Here is a 19,649-nt window from a genome sequence, read left to right as displayed (position 1 = left end):
AAATCTGGAGTGTAATTATCAATGACCGTGATATGGTAATTGGTGTTTTAATTGAGACGACAATTTATCTTCGTTCTTCTAATTAAAAACGACACGTTCTAGTCGATGCTTCCGAAGAAATGATTAAACAAACTTCTTCATTCAAGCACCTACGTATACAACAACGTATACCAGTCACATTTCGTGCTCGGCGCGATTAGCGTTAAGACATTCACTACTTTCTTTCTTTCATTGTTGCCATAATTAATGAAGACTTTCGCTTCTTCCGATTTTGATTAAAATGCTCATTCCCATGCCACCAATCATCTTCAGAACATTCTGAATATTCTTCCAGCTCCTACCGTACGTTAATATTTTTCATTTCGTGTTTTCAACGGGTTGTGCGCAGAAATATATTTCCTAAGAATTAATGTGCCATCCAGTTTAAATCACATACAATAAACCAGAGAAAATCCCGTATTCATCAGAGACTTTCCCATTCATTAGTAGTAGGTCGAGCAGTGCATACATGAATGACGAAATTCTCCCATAGTGCGAGCGCGTTATTCGAACAGATGATATCACTCGTTGCATTTTCTACGGCGTCGCCTACAAAAACAGTTTAGCTTTTTTACAACATTATTTTCTACGATCTAAACTGCACGTCGCGTTGAACTTGAATCATTCATCAGGAGCGAGTCAGGTGATTCCAGAGAAAAAGTAAATACTGTTTCTTTGAATCCGAAGGTAAACGAGCGCTGCCGGGCAGCCAATCAAGCCGAGCCTACATTGAGAAGAGCGAGTACGGTGTGAAATCGTCCGCCATGTCTGACACGAGCGAAGCTCCTTCCCTGGCGTCGCACGTGAGACGCGTCAGGGTGCCTAGTCAGGCTTCGGATGTGGATCAGTTCTTGGACGAGTTGTTCATGCCGGTTCTGGACGGGAATCTCGACGAGTTATCAGACGCCAGAAGCTTGGCAGCTAGCATCAAAGGTACGGACGAGGACAGGAGTCGTGGAAACGGTATCCTCCTCGAAACCCTAAAAGCTGACGTCAGTGACGAGGCTCGGACAGTTGGTACAAGTGTCCGAAACATCGAGGACTTCATGAAACTGATGTTGAGCGGTTCCGAGGATGAAACGATCACGGCGGAAGAGTTGTCCAGGAAGATCAAGGGTGGAGGTAACATGGACATACCGAATCAGAACGCGACCTACAACTTCGGCGCCATCACGCCGGGGATGATGTCCCCGCCAATGATGATGCCAATGTTCAGCGCGTCGCAACAAGTGCCTCCCCCGCAAAGTTCCAGCATCAACATGGGCGCCAGCTTCATGCCGATACCCATTTACAGCATGCAGGGCCTCAGCGTGCCGCAGTATCCGAGTTCACCGCCGAGTCAGAACAACGACATGATGGCCTACCAGCAGAACCTCCAAAGAGCATTCCTGCAGAGCGCCATGGCGCAGAACATTCAGATCCAGCAGCAACTCTTGGCGCAGAACCAAGCCCTGCAACAGCTGCTCGTGCAGAGTCCGAACTCTGGACAGCAACCGGTGAGAAGCTCATTGAAAATCTTTACTGTGAATATAATTACACACGTCGGGGGGCGTCGTTGACGCCTCTCTCTCGCGGTTTTCTGGGACGACGTGAGTGGTGGTAAATTCTGCGCATTCTGAAGTGATTGTTATTCGAGATAGTTCGCGCGGTTGAAGTTGACCTATGCAAGCCTTCTTTCTCGAGTTATTAATTTGATAGATGAACGACACGTTCTACACCGAAGATTTGCATAGCTGGAGTGGAGAACATCTTATTGGATAATTTTCTCAAGGATTTGTTATAAACTTTCTAGCAATCCTCGAGTCTGTCCAGGCACAAATCGTGGAATGATCCATTAGTCAAAGAATTTTCTCATTAAAGTTGATTATCCTCTTACGTCGTCCCAGAAAACGAGCACACCACTCGGACATACAGTTCATCGGGCACACAGAAATACCAAAAGAAGAACACACACACACACACAGAGACGCTCACGCACCGTGTAAAAAGAACGACGGACACACTTCGACTCTCGATTGAAATTCTTTTTCCCCGACACTGCAGCTCGTCGGCTCGCCGCAGCACAGTATAACACTTAACGACGTGTCGTCACGACCGTAAACAGAGAGAATTGCATGTTAAATGTCATCACAGTGAATGGATAGCCGCGGTCCGGCGTGTCACTTTCACGATCACATGTAACTAGTACTAACACGATATCACTATTGCACAACGACACTGCACGAGAGCGCAGCTTCGCCGAGATCGCGATCGCTCCTGATCGAGAGACCGTGTACCCTCCGGGCGATCCTGGCGGGCTTTTGAGCCGCATCGCGGCATGGGTGTGTGTTTCCAGGGCACGGCGGTGTCCGCAGGCCCCTCCAGTATGAATCTTGTCCCCCCAGCCCCTCAAAACGGTGCCCAAATGGGGCCCAATGATTCTATTGGACGCTACTCCAAGGTATCTACTGATTTCATCTAACAAACGCTGCCCCTGGTAAAAAGTATTCGATCGAATTATTCGCCCGTCAGACCTGGATAATAGTCTAGACCTGTCGTCATTCATAAATAACGCATTTGTTCCTTTGCCAAGTACAGAATACGTCAGCTTTTAATATCATCTTCTTTGTTACCAGCATAGTAAGTGGTCTAACATTTTGTTGTATCATGTAGAAGTGATAATCACCAATTTTTTATACAACTGTAGTGCGAAGGATTTCTTACAAAAATATTTCACAGCTATTTCTTTTATTATTCTTATATATCTCCGATTATTTCGACGTGCGTTAAGAATAGTAGCATGACAACAGTCGTCGTTTATTGTTTTATAGTAAACTTTAAAATATTCAAAGAGTTTCCCTAAATGTTCAACTATTTAACATTGCAGAATACACTCGAAGAAATAAACTTATTTATATCGATCGTATTATTGTTAATAATAATTGTTGAATGATATCGGCGCTACTGTTCGATCGTTAAATATAAAACAAAAATTAACTAAGCAATTTTGCTAATTTTCAAATAATCGACGTTTCGGTCACTAGTTTGGAAATGTTGAAAATGGTCCAAATTAGTGACCGAAACGTCGATTATTTGAAAATTAGCAAAATTGCTTAGTTAATTTTTGTTTTTTTGTATTTAACGATCGAACCGTAGCGCCGATATCATTCAACAATTGTTACACTCGAAGAGTTAGGAAAAAACAAGTATGGTACTGTAAAAACGTAAAAATTGTAGACAGTAATTTTCATCTCTTACAAGATTCTAGCTCTAGTAGCTTCAAACGTGTTACTCGTTAATAAACCTTGAAGGGCTACCCCTTCAACATAAATTCTGTGCAAAAAAAACATGAAAACTTTTTGTAAGAGATCAATGAAAATAATTCTTGAAGCATCGTGGACATTTCTGCTACTGATTTTAGAAATGACGTTAGTTCATCACCGTTTCGATCGAGCACTTTCTACCAGGGGTAGTAGAACGGCGAATAACTTCCGTGTATGTACTTGACGATTTCAAATAATAATGATCGATATTCGGTAATCGTGTACAAATATTGTATCATAGTTTGAGGATATTAACCGGTTATGGGAACGTTTTCCGTGAAACGAGTTTGAAAGTTGACCTGTACAGTGGTGTGAGGGAATGTGGGTTCCGGGGCACTGGGTACACATTGTAACGATAGATAGCCGTAGCGAAAGACATTGATTATGTTTTATGATTCTCCGGGTGGTGATTGACACAGTTCGCGAGGATCGGTCTGTAATTATTTATTATCCACGGCGAGGAATCGTGTCACGGTTGCTTGAAGAAGGATGTAGAGTCAGAGCGCCGAGATGAGGTCTGTAATTATGTATTTACGTTAGCCTTAAATTAGTCTTGCTCGAAATTTCAGCCGAACTTGCATGAACATTTACTCGAACATGATTCGGGATCGCATTAAACCGCCAGTGTAATCAGTAAATTGTCCTCGAGAGATCGATCAATATGGTAGCCACTTTCCCATATTGCTGGCCAAGGGAACCCCATCCGACTACAATCTTTTTGCAGCACTGTACATATCAACGCCCAAGCAACTCGGAGCATGTTTACGATTCGCTACGTTGTAAAATACTTTGCAAATCGCCTCGAACATAACTGGTGATATAACCAGGGCATTGGTAACATTGTACCATTCCGAACGACAGCGAGGCTACGGTCTTTAACAGTAAGTTTGCCACCGCCAGGTATCGTTTAGGGAGCCAGAAGATGGAGAACTATGGTCGACGGAGAAGCAAAGCACGCCTGCTGCATCGTCGGCGAACAGCCAGCGCCAGGAAGTGACGGTCAAGGCTCAGATCCATCGATCTCAGAGTCCTCCGAGGAAGAACTCTGAAATAGTTAGGAAAACCAGCGTCGAGTATGCTGTAAGGAAAGTGAGCGTGGACAGAAAAGTGGCCGAGAAGAAGATCTCGGGTCCAACAGACCCGAAGAGATCGAGTTCGAACAAGAACAACGTGCAAAGTAACTTTACGAACGTGCTCAGTGAACTGAAGAACCGCAAGAGCAGCGTGGACAGCAACTTGTCGAATTCTAGCAACAATAAGGGAGTGCCACCCCCGCCGCCTATGCCACCACCCCTGGAGTCCCATGACCCGTCGGAATCGCGACCTTTCCTTGATCCTTATGGGAGAGCCAAGACTGTTCGAATTGGCAAATGGAGGTAGGCAAATATAATTTAGAATATTCAGTGTTACATCAAATTCTTTTACTAGTTCTACGTTTATTAAATTGGTGACTTGTCGTCTCAACGCGATAGAAGCCTGACGTTCAAAAATATTTATCTGTTTCATTGACTCCAGGTGGCCACCGCCGAGCGACTCGAACGAGAACCAGAGTCAGGACAGCTTCATAGAGTTTAAGATGCGCCAGCATCAACAGCAGCGCAAGATCACGCCACAGTTCGGAGAATACAACCAAGGTGACGGAGAGCCGAGCACAGAGGGTGCAGTCGAATGGGAAGAGTTTGAAATAGAAAATATTGTCGGCAACGAGGAGAGAACGGTGGTGACTCACACGCCAGTTCCCGCGGCCAAACACGAGAACGGATACAAAGAGGAGGGGGAGAAGAAAAAGAAGAAATCCAAGTACGATATCGCGCACAATCGTACACGAAACCCCATTCACTTGCTCGTTCAAGTGAATCAAATTTCCTCATTTCCACGTTTAATTGATAGCCATTCGAACGATGTTTTCAGGTCCGCGCTGGAGGTAGGCGCTCAGAGGCCTTCCCCGGGCAGCATTGGCAAACTGAAGCTTAGTTCCGAGATGAGACAGAGACTGGAAAAGGTGACCGCCAATCACAGCGTCAGATCGACGAAAACGACCGAGAAACCTGCTCTACCGCGAGACGACGACAAGGTGAAGCGTCTCGAAGACAACAGGAAGCTTCTTCTCGAACAGCAACTGGGTAACATTGTCTAAGAATTTGAACAATGCCCTTCAAAGGGACACAGCAGTATTGGAGGATGTGGTCTCGTTCCTCGAGAACAATTTAAACAGAGCTTTAAAGAGAACTCATGAATGAAACGCGCGAGTGTTCGGATAATGTAACAGTTATCTAACTTCTGCGCTAGATTAAACAATGAGTCACGTTGCTTATGAATCATTTTAGATTGAACTGTTTATATGTGAGACAGTTATCCAAATTATATCATGTTTGGTCTCATTTTAATCAGAAAAATGTCAGAAATATATCGGTGCAATTTTAATTAAAAAATAAATGAAACTAAAAATGGTTTGTCACTGAACTATTATTGTCTCACCAGTATATCTAATTACGTATCAGCTTAGCTTCTCGGCGATCGAGTTTCTGGCTCCCTCGAGGTGTACATAAATTTTTTTACAAATATCGTGCATATCTGTTTCACGTGTACACATATTTCTTAACATAATTAGTGAAGTTACTAAGTCGTAGGTTACTGGAACCATCGTTTCAATCTTTAAAGCCGTTTATCTCGGAACCCCATTTTTGAGAACGATGTCCACATCTAAACTCTCGAGAGAATGAATGCATCCACTTCAACCTTAGCTTTCGAATGCTATGCATCTACAATTAATTATAATAAATGAACAGTGTGCTCATCAAATGGTATTAAAATAATCCAACTCACTGTCGGAAGAAACCATTGATTTTAGCTATCGAGGACTGCTGTGCCTCCTTGAGCAGTGTGTTGCGATGAATGGATAATTGTCTGATTTCTTCTAACACCGTTGCAATCATCGCGCAGTTTGAATGGCTTAGGCTACGTAGTTAGTGGAAGAATGGTTGTGAACATGATTTGACGCTTTAAAGGAGGTCGATGGGACGATTATGCATCCACGGCCGATGACACGCAGAGCGTAACTTCGAAAGGCACGACGGACATGATGACTCAAGCCCAAGTAGTTAGAACCCAGATCGAGAGGATGGAGAGACCCGTGCCACCTCCGCTTCCGGTGACACCTCCGCAACCCCCTAGTCCGAGAGGCGGAAGCATGTATAGTAATAGGTACGTCTCTCTATTCTTTGTTATCGCCTCGTTGTATCTTCTTTTGTGTTCCACTCTTTCGAATATGGAATGCGTCAATGGGAATTCATTCAGTAACAATCAATTGAATTCTCAATGCGTACACGTTGGAAATTTTATTCAATAAAATAAAACATAGCCACTTCGACGCCTTGCTACTTCTAAATCATTCTTCATTATCCAGACTATAATTGTTCTCGATAATGTCTATATGTATTATAATCAGCTATTGACCAACAAATACCATCACAAATTGCAGCCAATCCGGCGTGCCGCAGCCAAGGTCGCCCCCAGCACCGATCGAGCCGAAAACTCGGGACACTTTCCGGACATCGCCCGACTCCGAGGCTTTCGACCACTTCGCAAAAGCTCAGCGCGACATGTTCAGCCACAGTCGAGACATATTCGCATCCCAGCAGCACCTGAGAGAGAATCACGAGTACAGAAACGACTTCGACAAGTCTAGATCCCAGGATCAGAAGTCCAAGGACTTCTACAGCAAGGATAGCACCGACCTGGCCAGCTCTGCGAGGGACAGAAGCTCCGATTTCGACTCGCGTCGGGATTTGAACTCGGACATCTTCGACCCTAAGTACGCCAGGGACATTTTCGAGAACTCGAGCTCGAAGAGGGATCCTTTCGGGATGACCAGAGACGTATCCCCGAAGTCCAGAGACAGTTTTGGTATGCCTTCGTCCAGAGACTTCGGCGTCATACCAAACACGAGGGATTCCTTCGCGGTAGCTCGCCAGAGCTTCAAAAAGCTGGACAGGGAAGTCGACAGAAGGTCCAGCATCGCGTCTACTCATCGTACCGACAAGATGGAGAGGATCGAGATCGAGGAATGGCCCGAGTTCCTCAGACCCGTATTGCCGCCAGCTGACAAGCCAGAGATAGAAAAGGTCCAGGAAGTGATGAACACAAAGCTCTATCCCCAGACCTCCACTGCCCACTTCACATACAATCGAGTGACTTGGACGTTGAGGGTGAAGAAAGAGGTGTTCGCACCCAACGAGACCCTTAACAGCCCCCTGGCACTTCACCTGGTGTTCTGCCAGGTTGCTTACGACGTTCTAGCCACGTCCAGCATCAGAATCACTAAAGAGGATAGACAGAACATGCTGAAGATGTTGGACAATTACGGTATCACGTTGGATAACCTGCAGAGCACGCAGCACAAGATCACTATAAAAAAGAACGTCGTCGACATGGCGAAACAATGGCCGCTGTATTTCGCTAGGATATTTCCCGTGTCGGTAAGTGTCCAGGAGTAACATAAATAATAGCAATCAATTGGAAATCGCATTACTTGCGTGGTTTTGAGCTGCGACTAGTTGGCCGTGAATTCATACATGGCTAATCAGACGTGGCACTCTCAAGTAGAAAGTTTTAAAAAGAAAATGGGGGTTAAATTGGTATAGTGTGCTCGATTGTTAGCAACAATGTAACGTCTTATTCTGATGCATAGGCGATGTAGTTATCCTTGAAATTTATAGTAGCTGTTATTATGTCCATAAGTGCCTTTGTCTATTGTTCTGTTGGATATTCCAATGTGGCAGTTATTCTCTACTCTTTCATTTTAAGTTGTCTATCAGGAACAACAGTAAATTCATTGGAACTAAGGATATTGCACTGATTGTTTAATTAGATTGGACCCCAACATCCAGAGACCCAACACGTGGCGGTCTCTCATCACGGTCTGCGTCTTGTGAAACGTACTCCGCAAGGGGATCTGGTTATCCTGGAGACTCTACCTCTGGAGGACATCGTCTCCGTCAGTTCTCCTCGAGCTGGAGTCTGTGTCATGCAGATTGCATCCGGTGTTAGGCTACCTTTGCATACGAATCGTGCGCCACAGCTAACGGAGATGATCAACAACTACATCAGACTGGTGAGTGACAACTGTCTAACGTTTGCTATTCACCAAAGAATTTAAATCAATTTTACGAAAGTAGTTTATCGGAATGAACAGTGATTAATGAAGGAAATTATAGATACATATTTAATTATAATTTGAAATTTAATATCGCGTCGGAGTTGTACAGTAATAAAATTAGCACTCTGATAATTAACCAGTTTGAGACGAAATTGATCGCGACAGTAGATTACGGTTAATTCCAGGATTAGAAATGTGGAGTTGATGCTCGGAGAAAATCCGCGTCCTTATTCTTTTTCGTTCGATTAAGATGTATCAGGGTTATGACTCTTTTCACCGGAAAATAGAACGCGTCATGCAAAGCGCGCAAAAAGACTGGAAGATGTTTCGGATTTTCGCGGTATGCCGCGTAAGGCGCGTTCTGCCAACTTTTGCTTGTCGCTTTTCTTCGGCGATCGTTTCTTTAAAGTCGATAGGTTGATCATACATGTATAACCGTTACCCACATATCGTATTATACAATTTGGGGCGGGCGTTGTATGCGGTTGTATTAATAGGTGTTACTAATTTTATATCCGAGGTGTACTGCGACGGCAAATACTGTAGAATGATTGCTGTTTAACCGATGTTTAAGCAAGTATTGGAATTTACACGGTCCGCGGGAAATTGCGCGTTATTAAGTATCATTTCAAGGAGTGTGCCTCACCGCACCATAATCTACGCTTTACAGCTCTAAAGTTGCTGGAATAGAACCGCGTTAAAAATCATTTAAACTATATCTCAGTATCTATTAAATTCTTTTAACGTGACTCGGGGTTCAACTTTCCCTTGAACCACAATATAGATATTTAGCAGCTCACTCTTGAAACCGACTTCCGATTCAAATATGAAATTAACGAAAGTGTAATCAATAGACAACGGATCTTTATGCAAAATAGAAATGGTGTGTACCGATTCCAATGAACAGGAACCAAACAGAAATTACTTCGTAGCTTTAATAATAATTTCAATAAACTATGACCCGTACGTTAAAGTTTTTAATTGTTAAGATCCTTTTCACTTGTCTATTGATTTACATTGCACATACTTATTGTTACTATAAATGTATAAAATGTGCAGTCTAGTGATCAACCTTATAGGAGTATGTTCATGAAGAAGAATTACACCAAATGTTCTGAAAATGTTAACTCTCCGGGTGACTTAAAACAAAAATATTCTCAAAACATAATAAATATTTTCCAAAGGCAATGATCATCTGTCGTTCCCCATTTTTCCCTGTACTCGGTTCTGCGGGAACCAATAATTTCGCACCGACTGAAAGAATCGCGCGGCCAAGTTCATTCAAACGAAGTAGTAATCAGAGGTCAATTATCCCATCAGAAGCAAATGAAGGAACGTCGCCCGTCCGATCGGTAGGCCGTTTCAATTTCTCACGAGGGAACTGGTTGTCCCGCGCTGCCATCCCGGCGATCTCGCCAGGATCGCCGAAGGTCGGCAGCTGCGTACGATCTTGCGCAATTAATCGCAGCTGGGTGAAGTAACGCGATCGCACGTGTGGAAATCGGTACGCGGCTGTAATAAGCCCCCGAAGAAGGATAACGACGGCGAAGCGAGAGGGGGGTTTCAGGCTTCCGAGGCGCGCGTCCGATGGACAACGCATTCCATCGTGATAATGCGTGGGTAGCGGAAAGCAAGCCTACGATTTCCTCGAGAAAGGACGAACCCGGGTAACGATGTCCCGAGGGAGGTGTCTACGCGTGTCCCTGGACAACCAGCAAAACGTAAACGTGACCTCGAGCTGGTTAGACGCGGATGGCTCCGTTAAGCTGGGATTTCCTAGACGCGTCGCGACGCTGCGTTTTGCGATCCTCGGGTCTCTTAAACTTCATTCGTCAAACTTCATCAGATATACAGTCCCTGGTCATCGAATTAGGACCACGTACAAAAATTTCACTTTTATGGTTATAATCACACAATATATGCACGATGGAGTACCATGTCACAGAGCAAAATCCGTCACAGCGTTACTTTTATCGAAAAACATCCCTGTGCTCCTATGGCCAGGCATTCTCCCGACTTGAATGCCATAGATAATGTCTGGAGTCTAGTCAAAAGACTTGTTTACAACTCTCCAATCACCACGTTATCCGAGTTGAAAACAAAAATTACACATACTTGGGAAAATAACGAAGATATAAAGCATATGATTAGGGGTGTGCGAGAACCCGAAATATCGGGCGGGTCGGGAACACGAAATAATTTCGGGATCGGGACGGGTACCCGAAAATTTCGAGATTCTCGAATTTATCGGAATTCCCGAAAATACGAGAATCCAGTAAACGTTTATATTCATTTTAATGAATACATTCATAGTTTCGGATTTTTTATTCTACATGTTTTCGAAATTGAAAGAATGTTGTCCATCGCGAATTCTTTTCAAGAGTGTCTTATGTCATATTCTCGACTGTGCTAGTTTTACATGAGTTTACTCGAATTAGATTTCTTGTCACGTCAAGTCGTCGTTTGTGAAGAAACTGTATACCGACTGAACGTCTAATTAATGCAATTATCCTTGCTAATATGCACATCGTATAATTTTCTTTAAAAAAGTATAGAATATATAGTCCTAAGGGATGAGAGTTTTAAATGTTTGTTTAAATTTTAGGTACGTATACATCTTTCTTGTACAGAAATATAAAAGCAATGTCACTGTTTTAGAAGCAATATCATTTTCATTAATCAGTGTAAACCAATATTTACAAAATGTCTGAACCTACACTTGTTTGTTTTGAAGTTGTAAATATTATTATAAAAATGTAATAGTGGCCTTTTGTTACTTTCATTGTGGTTGATATTATTAATAACGAAAACAGAGAAACGTTTTATTTTTATATTTTACAACAAATTATATATTTGATTTGAAATTTTGAGAATGGAATAAAATAACTAAATTGCATAAATTCTTACTAATATTTTCAGCAATGCTCGGTTAATACCGAGTAATATTAAACATTAAATTTGTGAAAAATTGCAACGAATTTGCTTTTACATATTTATTTTGCACCCTGCAAATGCCAGTTGCGATCTTCGTTATCGATAAGCTTTCTCGTTCGTACCAGAGTAATTATTGTACAAGTTCTACATATGTAATTGTGAAAGAGGAATAATTTATGCTAATACCAGAATATTTAGCTAATGCAAGATGGTATAAGCGGCGTGGCTGCAGCAAATAAATACTTTACTCCAGGAGATAGACTTGATTAATCGTTTTCGAATGGAGCAGGATGTTCGGCGAGGTTTTCCATTTCCTCGTTTTCTTGTCACTCTACTTCTCGAGCCGGTGGCAATGCTAGGAATGCTTCTGGTTTTGCGCTTATGCGAGAAGTGATGGAAGCGATGATCGCCGAGTCGATTATTCTTATTGGAACACCGGAGATATTGCAGGAATGATAAAACCTTTGATACTTAGGCGTTTGGAAAGCGGATGATTTATTCGAGACGAAACATAGTATTTTCGTCAATTAAGATTTCGCGCTGGCAAATAACTCGACGCGATTAATTGTGTAAAAATTTGAAAGCAGCGATATACATACAAAAACATCTGCAGATGATTCTGTACATTGGCAACAACTAGACTGTGAATATTGACGCGTATCCCGGTTTTCATGACCTGATTTAGCAGAACATATAATTAAAATAGGAACTGTATCAATATTTAAATATGTCAGCGGAAATATAAAGTTTACAATCAATCTAATCTACTTCGTAATTTCCGCGAGTTTACACTGTTGCATCCGATCCTTAATTTATCGGTTATAAATGCCAGGCGCTAATGCAAAAGCTAGTTTAATTCAGATAGTATTAAAGTATTTTAATACAGTCATCTAATCCAGTGATAAGTACTTCGGTCGATAATTATTTGTAGTATATTTATGCATGTATAACTCATGAATAGACTGCGGATTGTTATGCAAAATAAAAATTGTACGTAGCTAAAAGATAGGAGCCAAATACACATTGTTTCTCTAATAATTTCAAAAACTTGAAAATATTACATCTATAAATCATTTACATCTTGCTACTGTTTTAAATTGCACATACACTCACTCTTGTCATAAATGCATAAAATCTACCTCAACATGCTTAAAATGTAAATAACTCAAACTAGGCCATCCGTAAGCGAGATTATTTATGATACAAATCAATAAACATTTAATCTATCGTTGTAATTAAGCAACTCTTTTATTATAGAAACTTTCATGCTTCCCTGTTTAAATCGAATTATGGCGGAAATCAATAAACATTTAATCTATCATTACAATTAAGCAACTGTTCAATTATACGTACTTTCATATTTTCCTGTTTAGATCGGATAATTTATGGTACAAATCAATAAACATTTAATCTATCATTGTAATTAAGCAACTCGTTTTATTATACGAACTATGTTCCTCCGTTTAGATCGGATAATCGAGGTACTATTGTACAGAAAAATAGAATTTCATTCGATTTCGTATTTTCTGATCGACTCTATTGATTGATTGACTCGTCAATATTTTGCGAGACGTGCGAAATATCGCATTTTACCGTTAACTCAATTCCGATTGTTGTCTCCGATGTGTAAACATTCGAGATTTCGAAAGAGCTGGTCTCGAACGAGGACTATCGAACAGTTCGCGATAAGAAGACTCAGGAATGGTCGAACGAAACTGTACGCAACAATAGCTTGTAATCTTGTCAGCTGCGACATGAATGGAATCCTGATTAATTATCACAAAAGCGGCTCGAGGATTTATCGACGAATTGATGATGAGCCGCGTTTTGAAGGCTCGTTTAACCGTTATTTCGAAATTGCCTTCGACCCCGATCCATTCTTCGCTAGCAAATATCTGGCTATGATCGAGGATGGTAGACTGACTGGAATTAGCACTAATTTTAACCAAATAGGCGCTTTATTCAGCCAAATTGGAGATCTATTGTAATTTATACTGGAAGTGGAGCGTCATTTCCAAATCTTCTGCTCTGTAGTAGTGTGTCCATCTCAATCGTCCGCATGATCAAAATAGTGAAAGAAATCGAGCATTAGTAATAGACGAGCCGCTGTGGTTCTAGTGTTAATTGCAGGAATTTTCAACGTCCGCAGAAATATGATTCCGCACGAACGTCTCTCAACCGAGCTGAAAAGAATCCTTCGACATTGAATATTAACTGATGCCACGATATTCGTGCGACAGTCCAACCTCTGCATGGGTAGCAGTGGGATCAGTCAATCGATCGGCCCGATCATTTTACTACTACTACATTTTAATACTGCGATCAATGGCGTAGCAAAGCTCCCACAAACCGAGAAGAAACAAAACTCAACAATCATTACTTTCACGTGATACGCGCCTCTGAAAATAAGACCACTTTCGATTTCAACAAAATTCCGATCGCTTTCCATAGTACCAATCAAACGCCACGGGTATTATTTCCCAAGGTTTCATTACAAATAATGATCGTAATAATAACAAACATCCTTATTACACCTCGTAAAAACGAAAACAAACAACGGCCGGATAGGAAAATCGATTGTGATGCGGCTTGATGAGAATTCGCCGTGAACGATTTAAGTATCGATGGTGAAAAGAAGCAAATACGGCGGAGTTACGTGTGAAGCGGCTCCGAAACAAAAAGAATAGCAATCTCTATCCTATTCTACTGTACAAACGCAAAAAAAGAAAAAGTAAAAGTAAATTATGTGTTGTAAAGACTGGGTTGAGCGCAGCGGTATTTACGCTTGGTTTAATTGCGCGATATAATTGAGACGTGTAATTAGAGAGGAAGTTTAGCGATATCAGGAGGGATTAAGAAGTCAATAATTGCCTAAGGGGAATCCCCTTTTCAATATTGCCGAAGGTTTACGATCTATATTTAGGAAACTCCCGATATTGGGAGGCACTCCTTATCGGCCCCGATCGAAAACTGTCTACGCTGATGATAGGTCGCAGATACGCTGCCACGGTATGAAGAACAAGAGGAAGAAGGAGGCATTGGCCAGCATATATGACCACTCACTGGAAACGCAATTTACACTAGGCGTTGCCCGAGGTTGCCTCGTTACGTTGCAGCACGAGTATCGTGCTGCTAGGATTTCCAAGTCGATCGTCGCTAATTGGTGCTGTGCCGATCGCCTTGCGGTTCGTCTGTTCTTCTACGGAACAATTTCAGGTGCCCAGGATCGCGAGAAGTCCGGTTCCGTTTCTGTTCAACCGTGACGGAAACGGATCGGCCGCGCCGCGTGCCGTCGCGAATTCCTAGTGACATATTTTTCGACGGTTTCGCCAGTTTTTCCTGGCCACTTTGGAGAACACGCAAGAAACTAGGGGTCCGAGTAAACAGTTATCTTTCGTTTTTAAAATAATTCTGCTCGGACTTTTCTTACAGTTAGCCTCGTAATTGATGGTACGCGCTTTAACCCTTCTGTGGGCAACCGGGTGCCCACTTACTGCATTTCTTTCAATTTTTTTAATGCTCAACTTTGAACATGTTACAAAACTGCTCTGAATTCTTTACTTGCTATTATTATATTAATTTATGGTCTGGAAGTAAGACCTTGTGGAAAAAATTTTGAATACCGAAGTTTTTAAATTATTTGGTTGGCAATGAAAATTTTGGAAAAATTCCGTTTAGTCAACGAGTATGCGTGAATGCATATTTATTCTTTAGCAACGTTGAAAGAAAGAAATTTTTATTTATACGTCACTTGTAAAGATTTATTTTTGTGTTATTGATTTACGATTTATTTTATTCGATCATGATTTATTTTATTTATTTGTAAAATTACTATAACAGCGTTTGAAAAATAGCTAAAATTTTTCATGCGTAAAAGAAACTGTTTTTCACGATTATCTGATTTGAAAATTAGAATGGTTTCTAAAATTAGCTAGGGGAACCGATTTCTATCAGTAGAAATAATTTGACATTTTTTGATCAGTATGGAAGCTTGAAAGTCTATATGAATGCTTATACAATCTGGATATTTAATAATAATTTGAGCTAGCAATCACCTTATTACTCGTGACGCAGTGGTTTAGTTAAAAAAGTGAAATTCTTGCTATGTGATGTACGATCTTTACTGTAACTCACTGTAAATCTTTTTAATATTTAAATTAACTTATCAAAAAATGGTCATTTTTGGTGGAACTGGAATCATACGATAGGATTTATAAAATATTAAATTCATAAGTGCATTAAATCTCGGTTACAAAATGCTGATTATTAAACTGCGGATCTTTATGCATTTATAGCAAAACTGAGTAGATCAAATTCAAAATTGTTGAAAAACTTTACAAATTGCATTTACAATTAAACTCTATTAAAATCAATAACAAATAAAATATTTGTTGCAATCGATACAGACAATTTTTATTTTGCTAAAATATTGCAGAAACGCATTCACGCATGCAAAAATAAAAGAATTTTGCCAAAATATTTAACGGATTTAGTAAAATCTTTCGTAATGAGCAGTCGAGTAGTTTACGACCACAAATATTATTGTTCGAAGAGCTCTTAACACTATTCTAGAATTACTGTCGAGTTAACGCGGAACGTATTTGGACAATAAAAAGCAGGAATCACAGTAACCGCGTGAGTTTTCTAAGCAGACGGCTGTTCGTTAGGGTAAAAGGCATTCGAAAGGTGCAAAACCGGTAACAAATTGTTGTTCGCCTCTTTTGTCACAAGCGAAGTGACGACATCGTACACGAAGCTTGACGACATACACAATAGCCCAGCCTAACCGGAAGAAGTCGGCGTCTTCGAAGGTTTCAAGTGATACTTCTAGATGCAAATCCCGTGAATCTCGCATAATAATAGTCAATTACACTACCATTCTCGTTTCTCGTCTGTGCGATCCTCTGGTGGGAAAATCGCGAATTCAATCAATTTTCTTGTGCCCATTAATTTTCACAAACTGGTCTCGATCTTCCTGAATACACCTCGTATATATTTTCAGAAATATCCGAACCGGGTGGAAAATGAGTACTTCAATCCTGAATGCGCCCTCTCTTCTCGGGTAGTTAAATAAATCTTATTAATGGACGAGCGTAAACGCGAATCCCCGTTCTGAATTGCAAATTCTTAATCTACCTTGCGCCATTCATCACCAAAAGAAAGTTTCCGGCCAACTTCCCGGCGAATAATTCGAACGCGATATCTTGTAAGCGTTTTCACCGAGCACCTGTTTAACATCACTAGTGATTTCGTAATTTATCACGGACGTATCATCCTCGACGCGACCGTAATCAATTTTCTATGCCGGCGCCGAAAAAATAATGTCACGCGTAATGGATACCGATCCGATCTACCGCAAACCTCTGACCAATTAAATCAGATGCAACCACTCTTCATAAATCACTGAATTAGACAGTCACCTAGAAGTAATATTCAAACGAATCCGCATAACCTATACCGGTGGCTATTCTTCCTTCATAAATCATCGTTTCATTTATTCGAAGCTGAAGAAAAATCACGGACGATTATCTAGAACCAGTTAGCAACTGATTGCGTTATTCTCCATATCATTATAATTGTTACATTCGTTAAAATTATTCTTCTAATGATTAACAATTGAGTCCATATCGATCCTCAACAGGTCGTTTCTTAATTTCATGCATAGATCTGGCAATAAAGTGTACAGTCAATAAGAAATGTTGGACACACTGCTGTTCTCAAAGTATGTCAACTGCACTTCGTCGGATATTTATATTTCCTCTGGGTCAGAAGTGTCCTACATCCACATTGTTAAAGTAAAAGAGTATACGCAAGTTCCTCTGTTTTTATATTATTCCTATTTTATACTTTGATATTTTATAAAAGTCACAGAAAGAAAAAACAAAATTTCTCATGATAAAAATAAAATATGGAATTTCAAAACGAATTTTATAGAATTTCGTCCAGCCATACAGAACTCGAAGGAGAATATTAACATAAATAAAATACTACTTTCATTTTTAAAAGATACGAAAAATATTATAAAGTTTCTCAGACGAACGAATCCAATATAAAATATTTCAAAGTTATCACTAGACTACAGATTGTTAGGCAAAATAAAAATTGTCTGCATTGTTTGCAAGAGACAGGAACCAACTAAAAATATCTTCCTCTCTTTAAAAATTGTATACAGTTGGAAATAATATATTGACATCCTTTGTAATCTCTTCACTGTTTTCTTTACCTATTCCATTTTGCCATAAATGCATAAGATCGTTCGTTAATATATTTATTAGTAGAATAAAAAGAGAATTTAATTCATCTGTTAAGAAATTTCAAGAAAATTAGGTAGGAGCAACAATTTTCTAAAACCCGCGCACTGAAGGATTAAACTTACACAAAAGCATCAAGGATGGAGAATGTAAAGCTCTTCAGCTGCACAAGTAAATCTGGGAACTGTGATACAAACGCAATAAAGATCTGAAAGAGCAGGGTTTGCCGCAAACAGCGGTCCCGGTGAGTGTTTCTCCTTCAATAGAGCATCGTTTACGATTCCGAATACCGTTCCGCGATTTACGATGCAATTCGCGGCCAGTATTATATACCAGTCGCATCTTTGCATTCCATTACGACTGGAAACAAAGGAAAAAGGAATTCCTGCCGGCGACGAGGAAGGGAAATGTCGATGCGTTCTGTCGCGGCCCTACTGCCGCACAGTGGTCCCAAATCAGGATTGAACAGTTCAGAATTAATGCATATAAGCAACTAGCTGCAAAGTTTACAGGAAGTATCGTTAGGGACGTCCTAAGAGTGTTTGTTGACATTAGAACAACCGAAGGTTAAACTGTCACTCACGGGACGAAAAATTTTCAAATTTTCTGAATGTAATATTATACAATTCGACCAAAAATGATAAAACTTTAAATCCTGGTGCGAGAAATCCAAGACCTACGCCAGACCTATGTGAAAACCAATATGGCAGCGTTTTAAACTCTCAAAAGCGCTTGAAATCGAGTAACATTATTCATGTATCAACTTTTAAACGAGTGAATTCTGCGCACTGAAACTTGGGTTCCGCAACTGGAATTTAAACTTTTATCATTCTTTCGTCAAATCAAAGTTGAAAATTTTGGTCCCCCGTGCGAAAGTTCAGCCCAACCGAGCACTAAAGTATCGCTTATTCAAAATAACAAGACCGCATTTATCACTGCACGATTATTTGTAGAAAGTACGTTTCAATAAAAGCGACATTTTCATTCGTAAAAATGTTCGTCTCGCGCGCGCGGCTTTGTTAAGATTTATTAGCCAAAAACACGAACCATTCAGAGCGCGGCCACGATGCGCGAGGAGAGTCCGGTTCGGCGGCAAGTTCCACTGCGCGTAGCGTTGTTCTCGCGGCGCGTTGAAACAGTGAAGAAGAGAAAGAGCAAAAATTGATGTAATTAGAACTCACTTATTCTCCCTCGGAGACGAACTGCACAGCTGAGTTCAGGTATACGGGAGTAGAAACACACACATTAACAATCGTGAACTTCGAATTGACACGTTACTAGAGATGTTCTCTCCACCGCGGTTCGAGCGATACTGATTCTACGCATGAATTTTCTGAAGAGATTAGGAAGGGCGAATTATGTTATAAATGTCGAAGGAGGGGGGTCGGACAAGAAAAACGGACACGAGAGGGACCGCTGTAAGACTAGAATTTATGGCGAACACATGTTTCGCAGAGTCGATGGGTACCTTTTCGAAAAAAAACATCTACCCTTTTACGCCTCTTTCAGAGGTAGAAATGTCAGATACGCGTGGTGTTTATGAGTCTCTATTGTCCTACCTCCCTTAACCCTTTGCACTACTTTGTCGAGTGCGACACGACATCGGATAAAGGAAAATGCCTTGCTTTATTTATTTAAGTCTTATTTTTTAGTTAAAAAGAAATATAAGTTTCACAAATATAAATTACAGAAATTACAACAAAGTGAGAGAGATATACAGTTTAAAGTAATTAGTAAACAAAATTGTTTCAAATAAGTACATAAGAAGTCAAGAAGCTGTCTCCTTTGAAGTAAATTTCAAATGGAACACTTAAAATAGTAGGGAGTTGTTGGCAACAAAATTGAAAAATAATTTCGAGTGCAGAGGATTAAGAAACTTTCAAAACGAAGGACAGACAATGTTTTGCCATGTGATTGCCATAAATTCTAGTCTTACAGCGGTCCCTTTTGTGTCCTCTTTGTTTG

The 19,649-nt window shown here is 40.7% G+C and overlaps 1 protein-coding gene across 3 annotated transcripts in view; it reads left to right on the top strand.

Annotated features, from left to right (window-relative positions):
• The window catches only part of Myo10a (unconventional myosin 10A), a 120,519-nt gene that overhangs the window by 43,701 nt on the left and 57,169 nt on the right, over nt 1–19,649 (top strand). For 2 of the 3 annotated variants that reach the window (XM_076437202.1, XM_076437200.1), the window contains 8 exons: nt 727–1,535; nt 2,375–2,479; nt 4,242–4,717; nt 4,857–5,141; nt 5,253–5,464; nt 6,350–6,545; nt 6,823–7,819; nt 8,212–8,454. In XM_076437202.1, coding sequence (XP_076293317.1) covers nt 727–1,535; nt 2,375–2,479; nt 4,242–4,717; nt 4,857–5,141; nt 5,253–5,464; nt 6,350–6,545; nt 6,823–7,819; nt 8,212–8,454 — 3,323 coding nt within the window. The remainder of the gene's footprint in view (nt 1–726; nt 1,536–2,374; nt 2,480–4,241; nt 4,718–4,856; nt 5,142–5,252; nt 5,465–6,349; nt 6,546–6,822; nt 7,820–8,211; nt 8,455–19,649) is intronic. The other variant, XM_076437201.1, reaches the window with a different exon arrangement.

This window comes from Lasioglossum baleicum, chromosome 13 (assembly GCF_051020765.1).
Source record: "Lasioglossum baleicum chromosome 13, iyLasBale1, whole genome shotgun sequence".
Taxonomy (NCBI): domain Eukaryota; kingdom Metazoa; phylum Arthropoda; class Insecta; order Hymenoptera; family Halictidae; genus Lasioglossum; species Lasioglossum baleicum.
The sequence above is the reverse complement of the archived record's forward strand: the minus strand, read 5'-3'. Positions and strand labels throughout refer to the sequence as shown.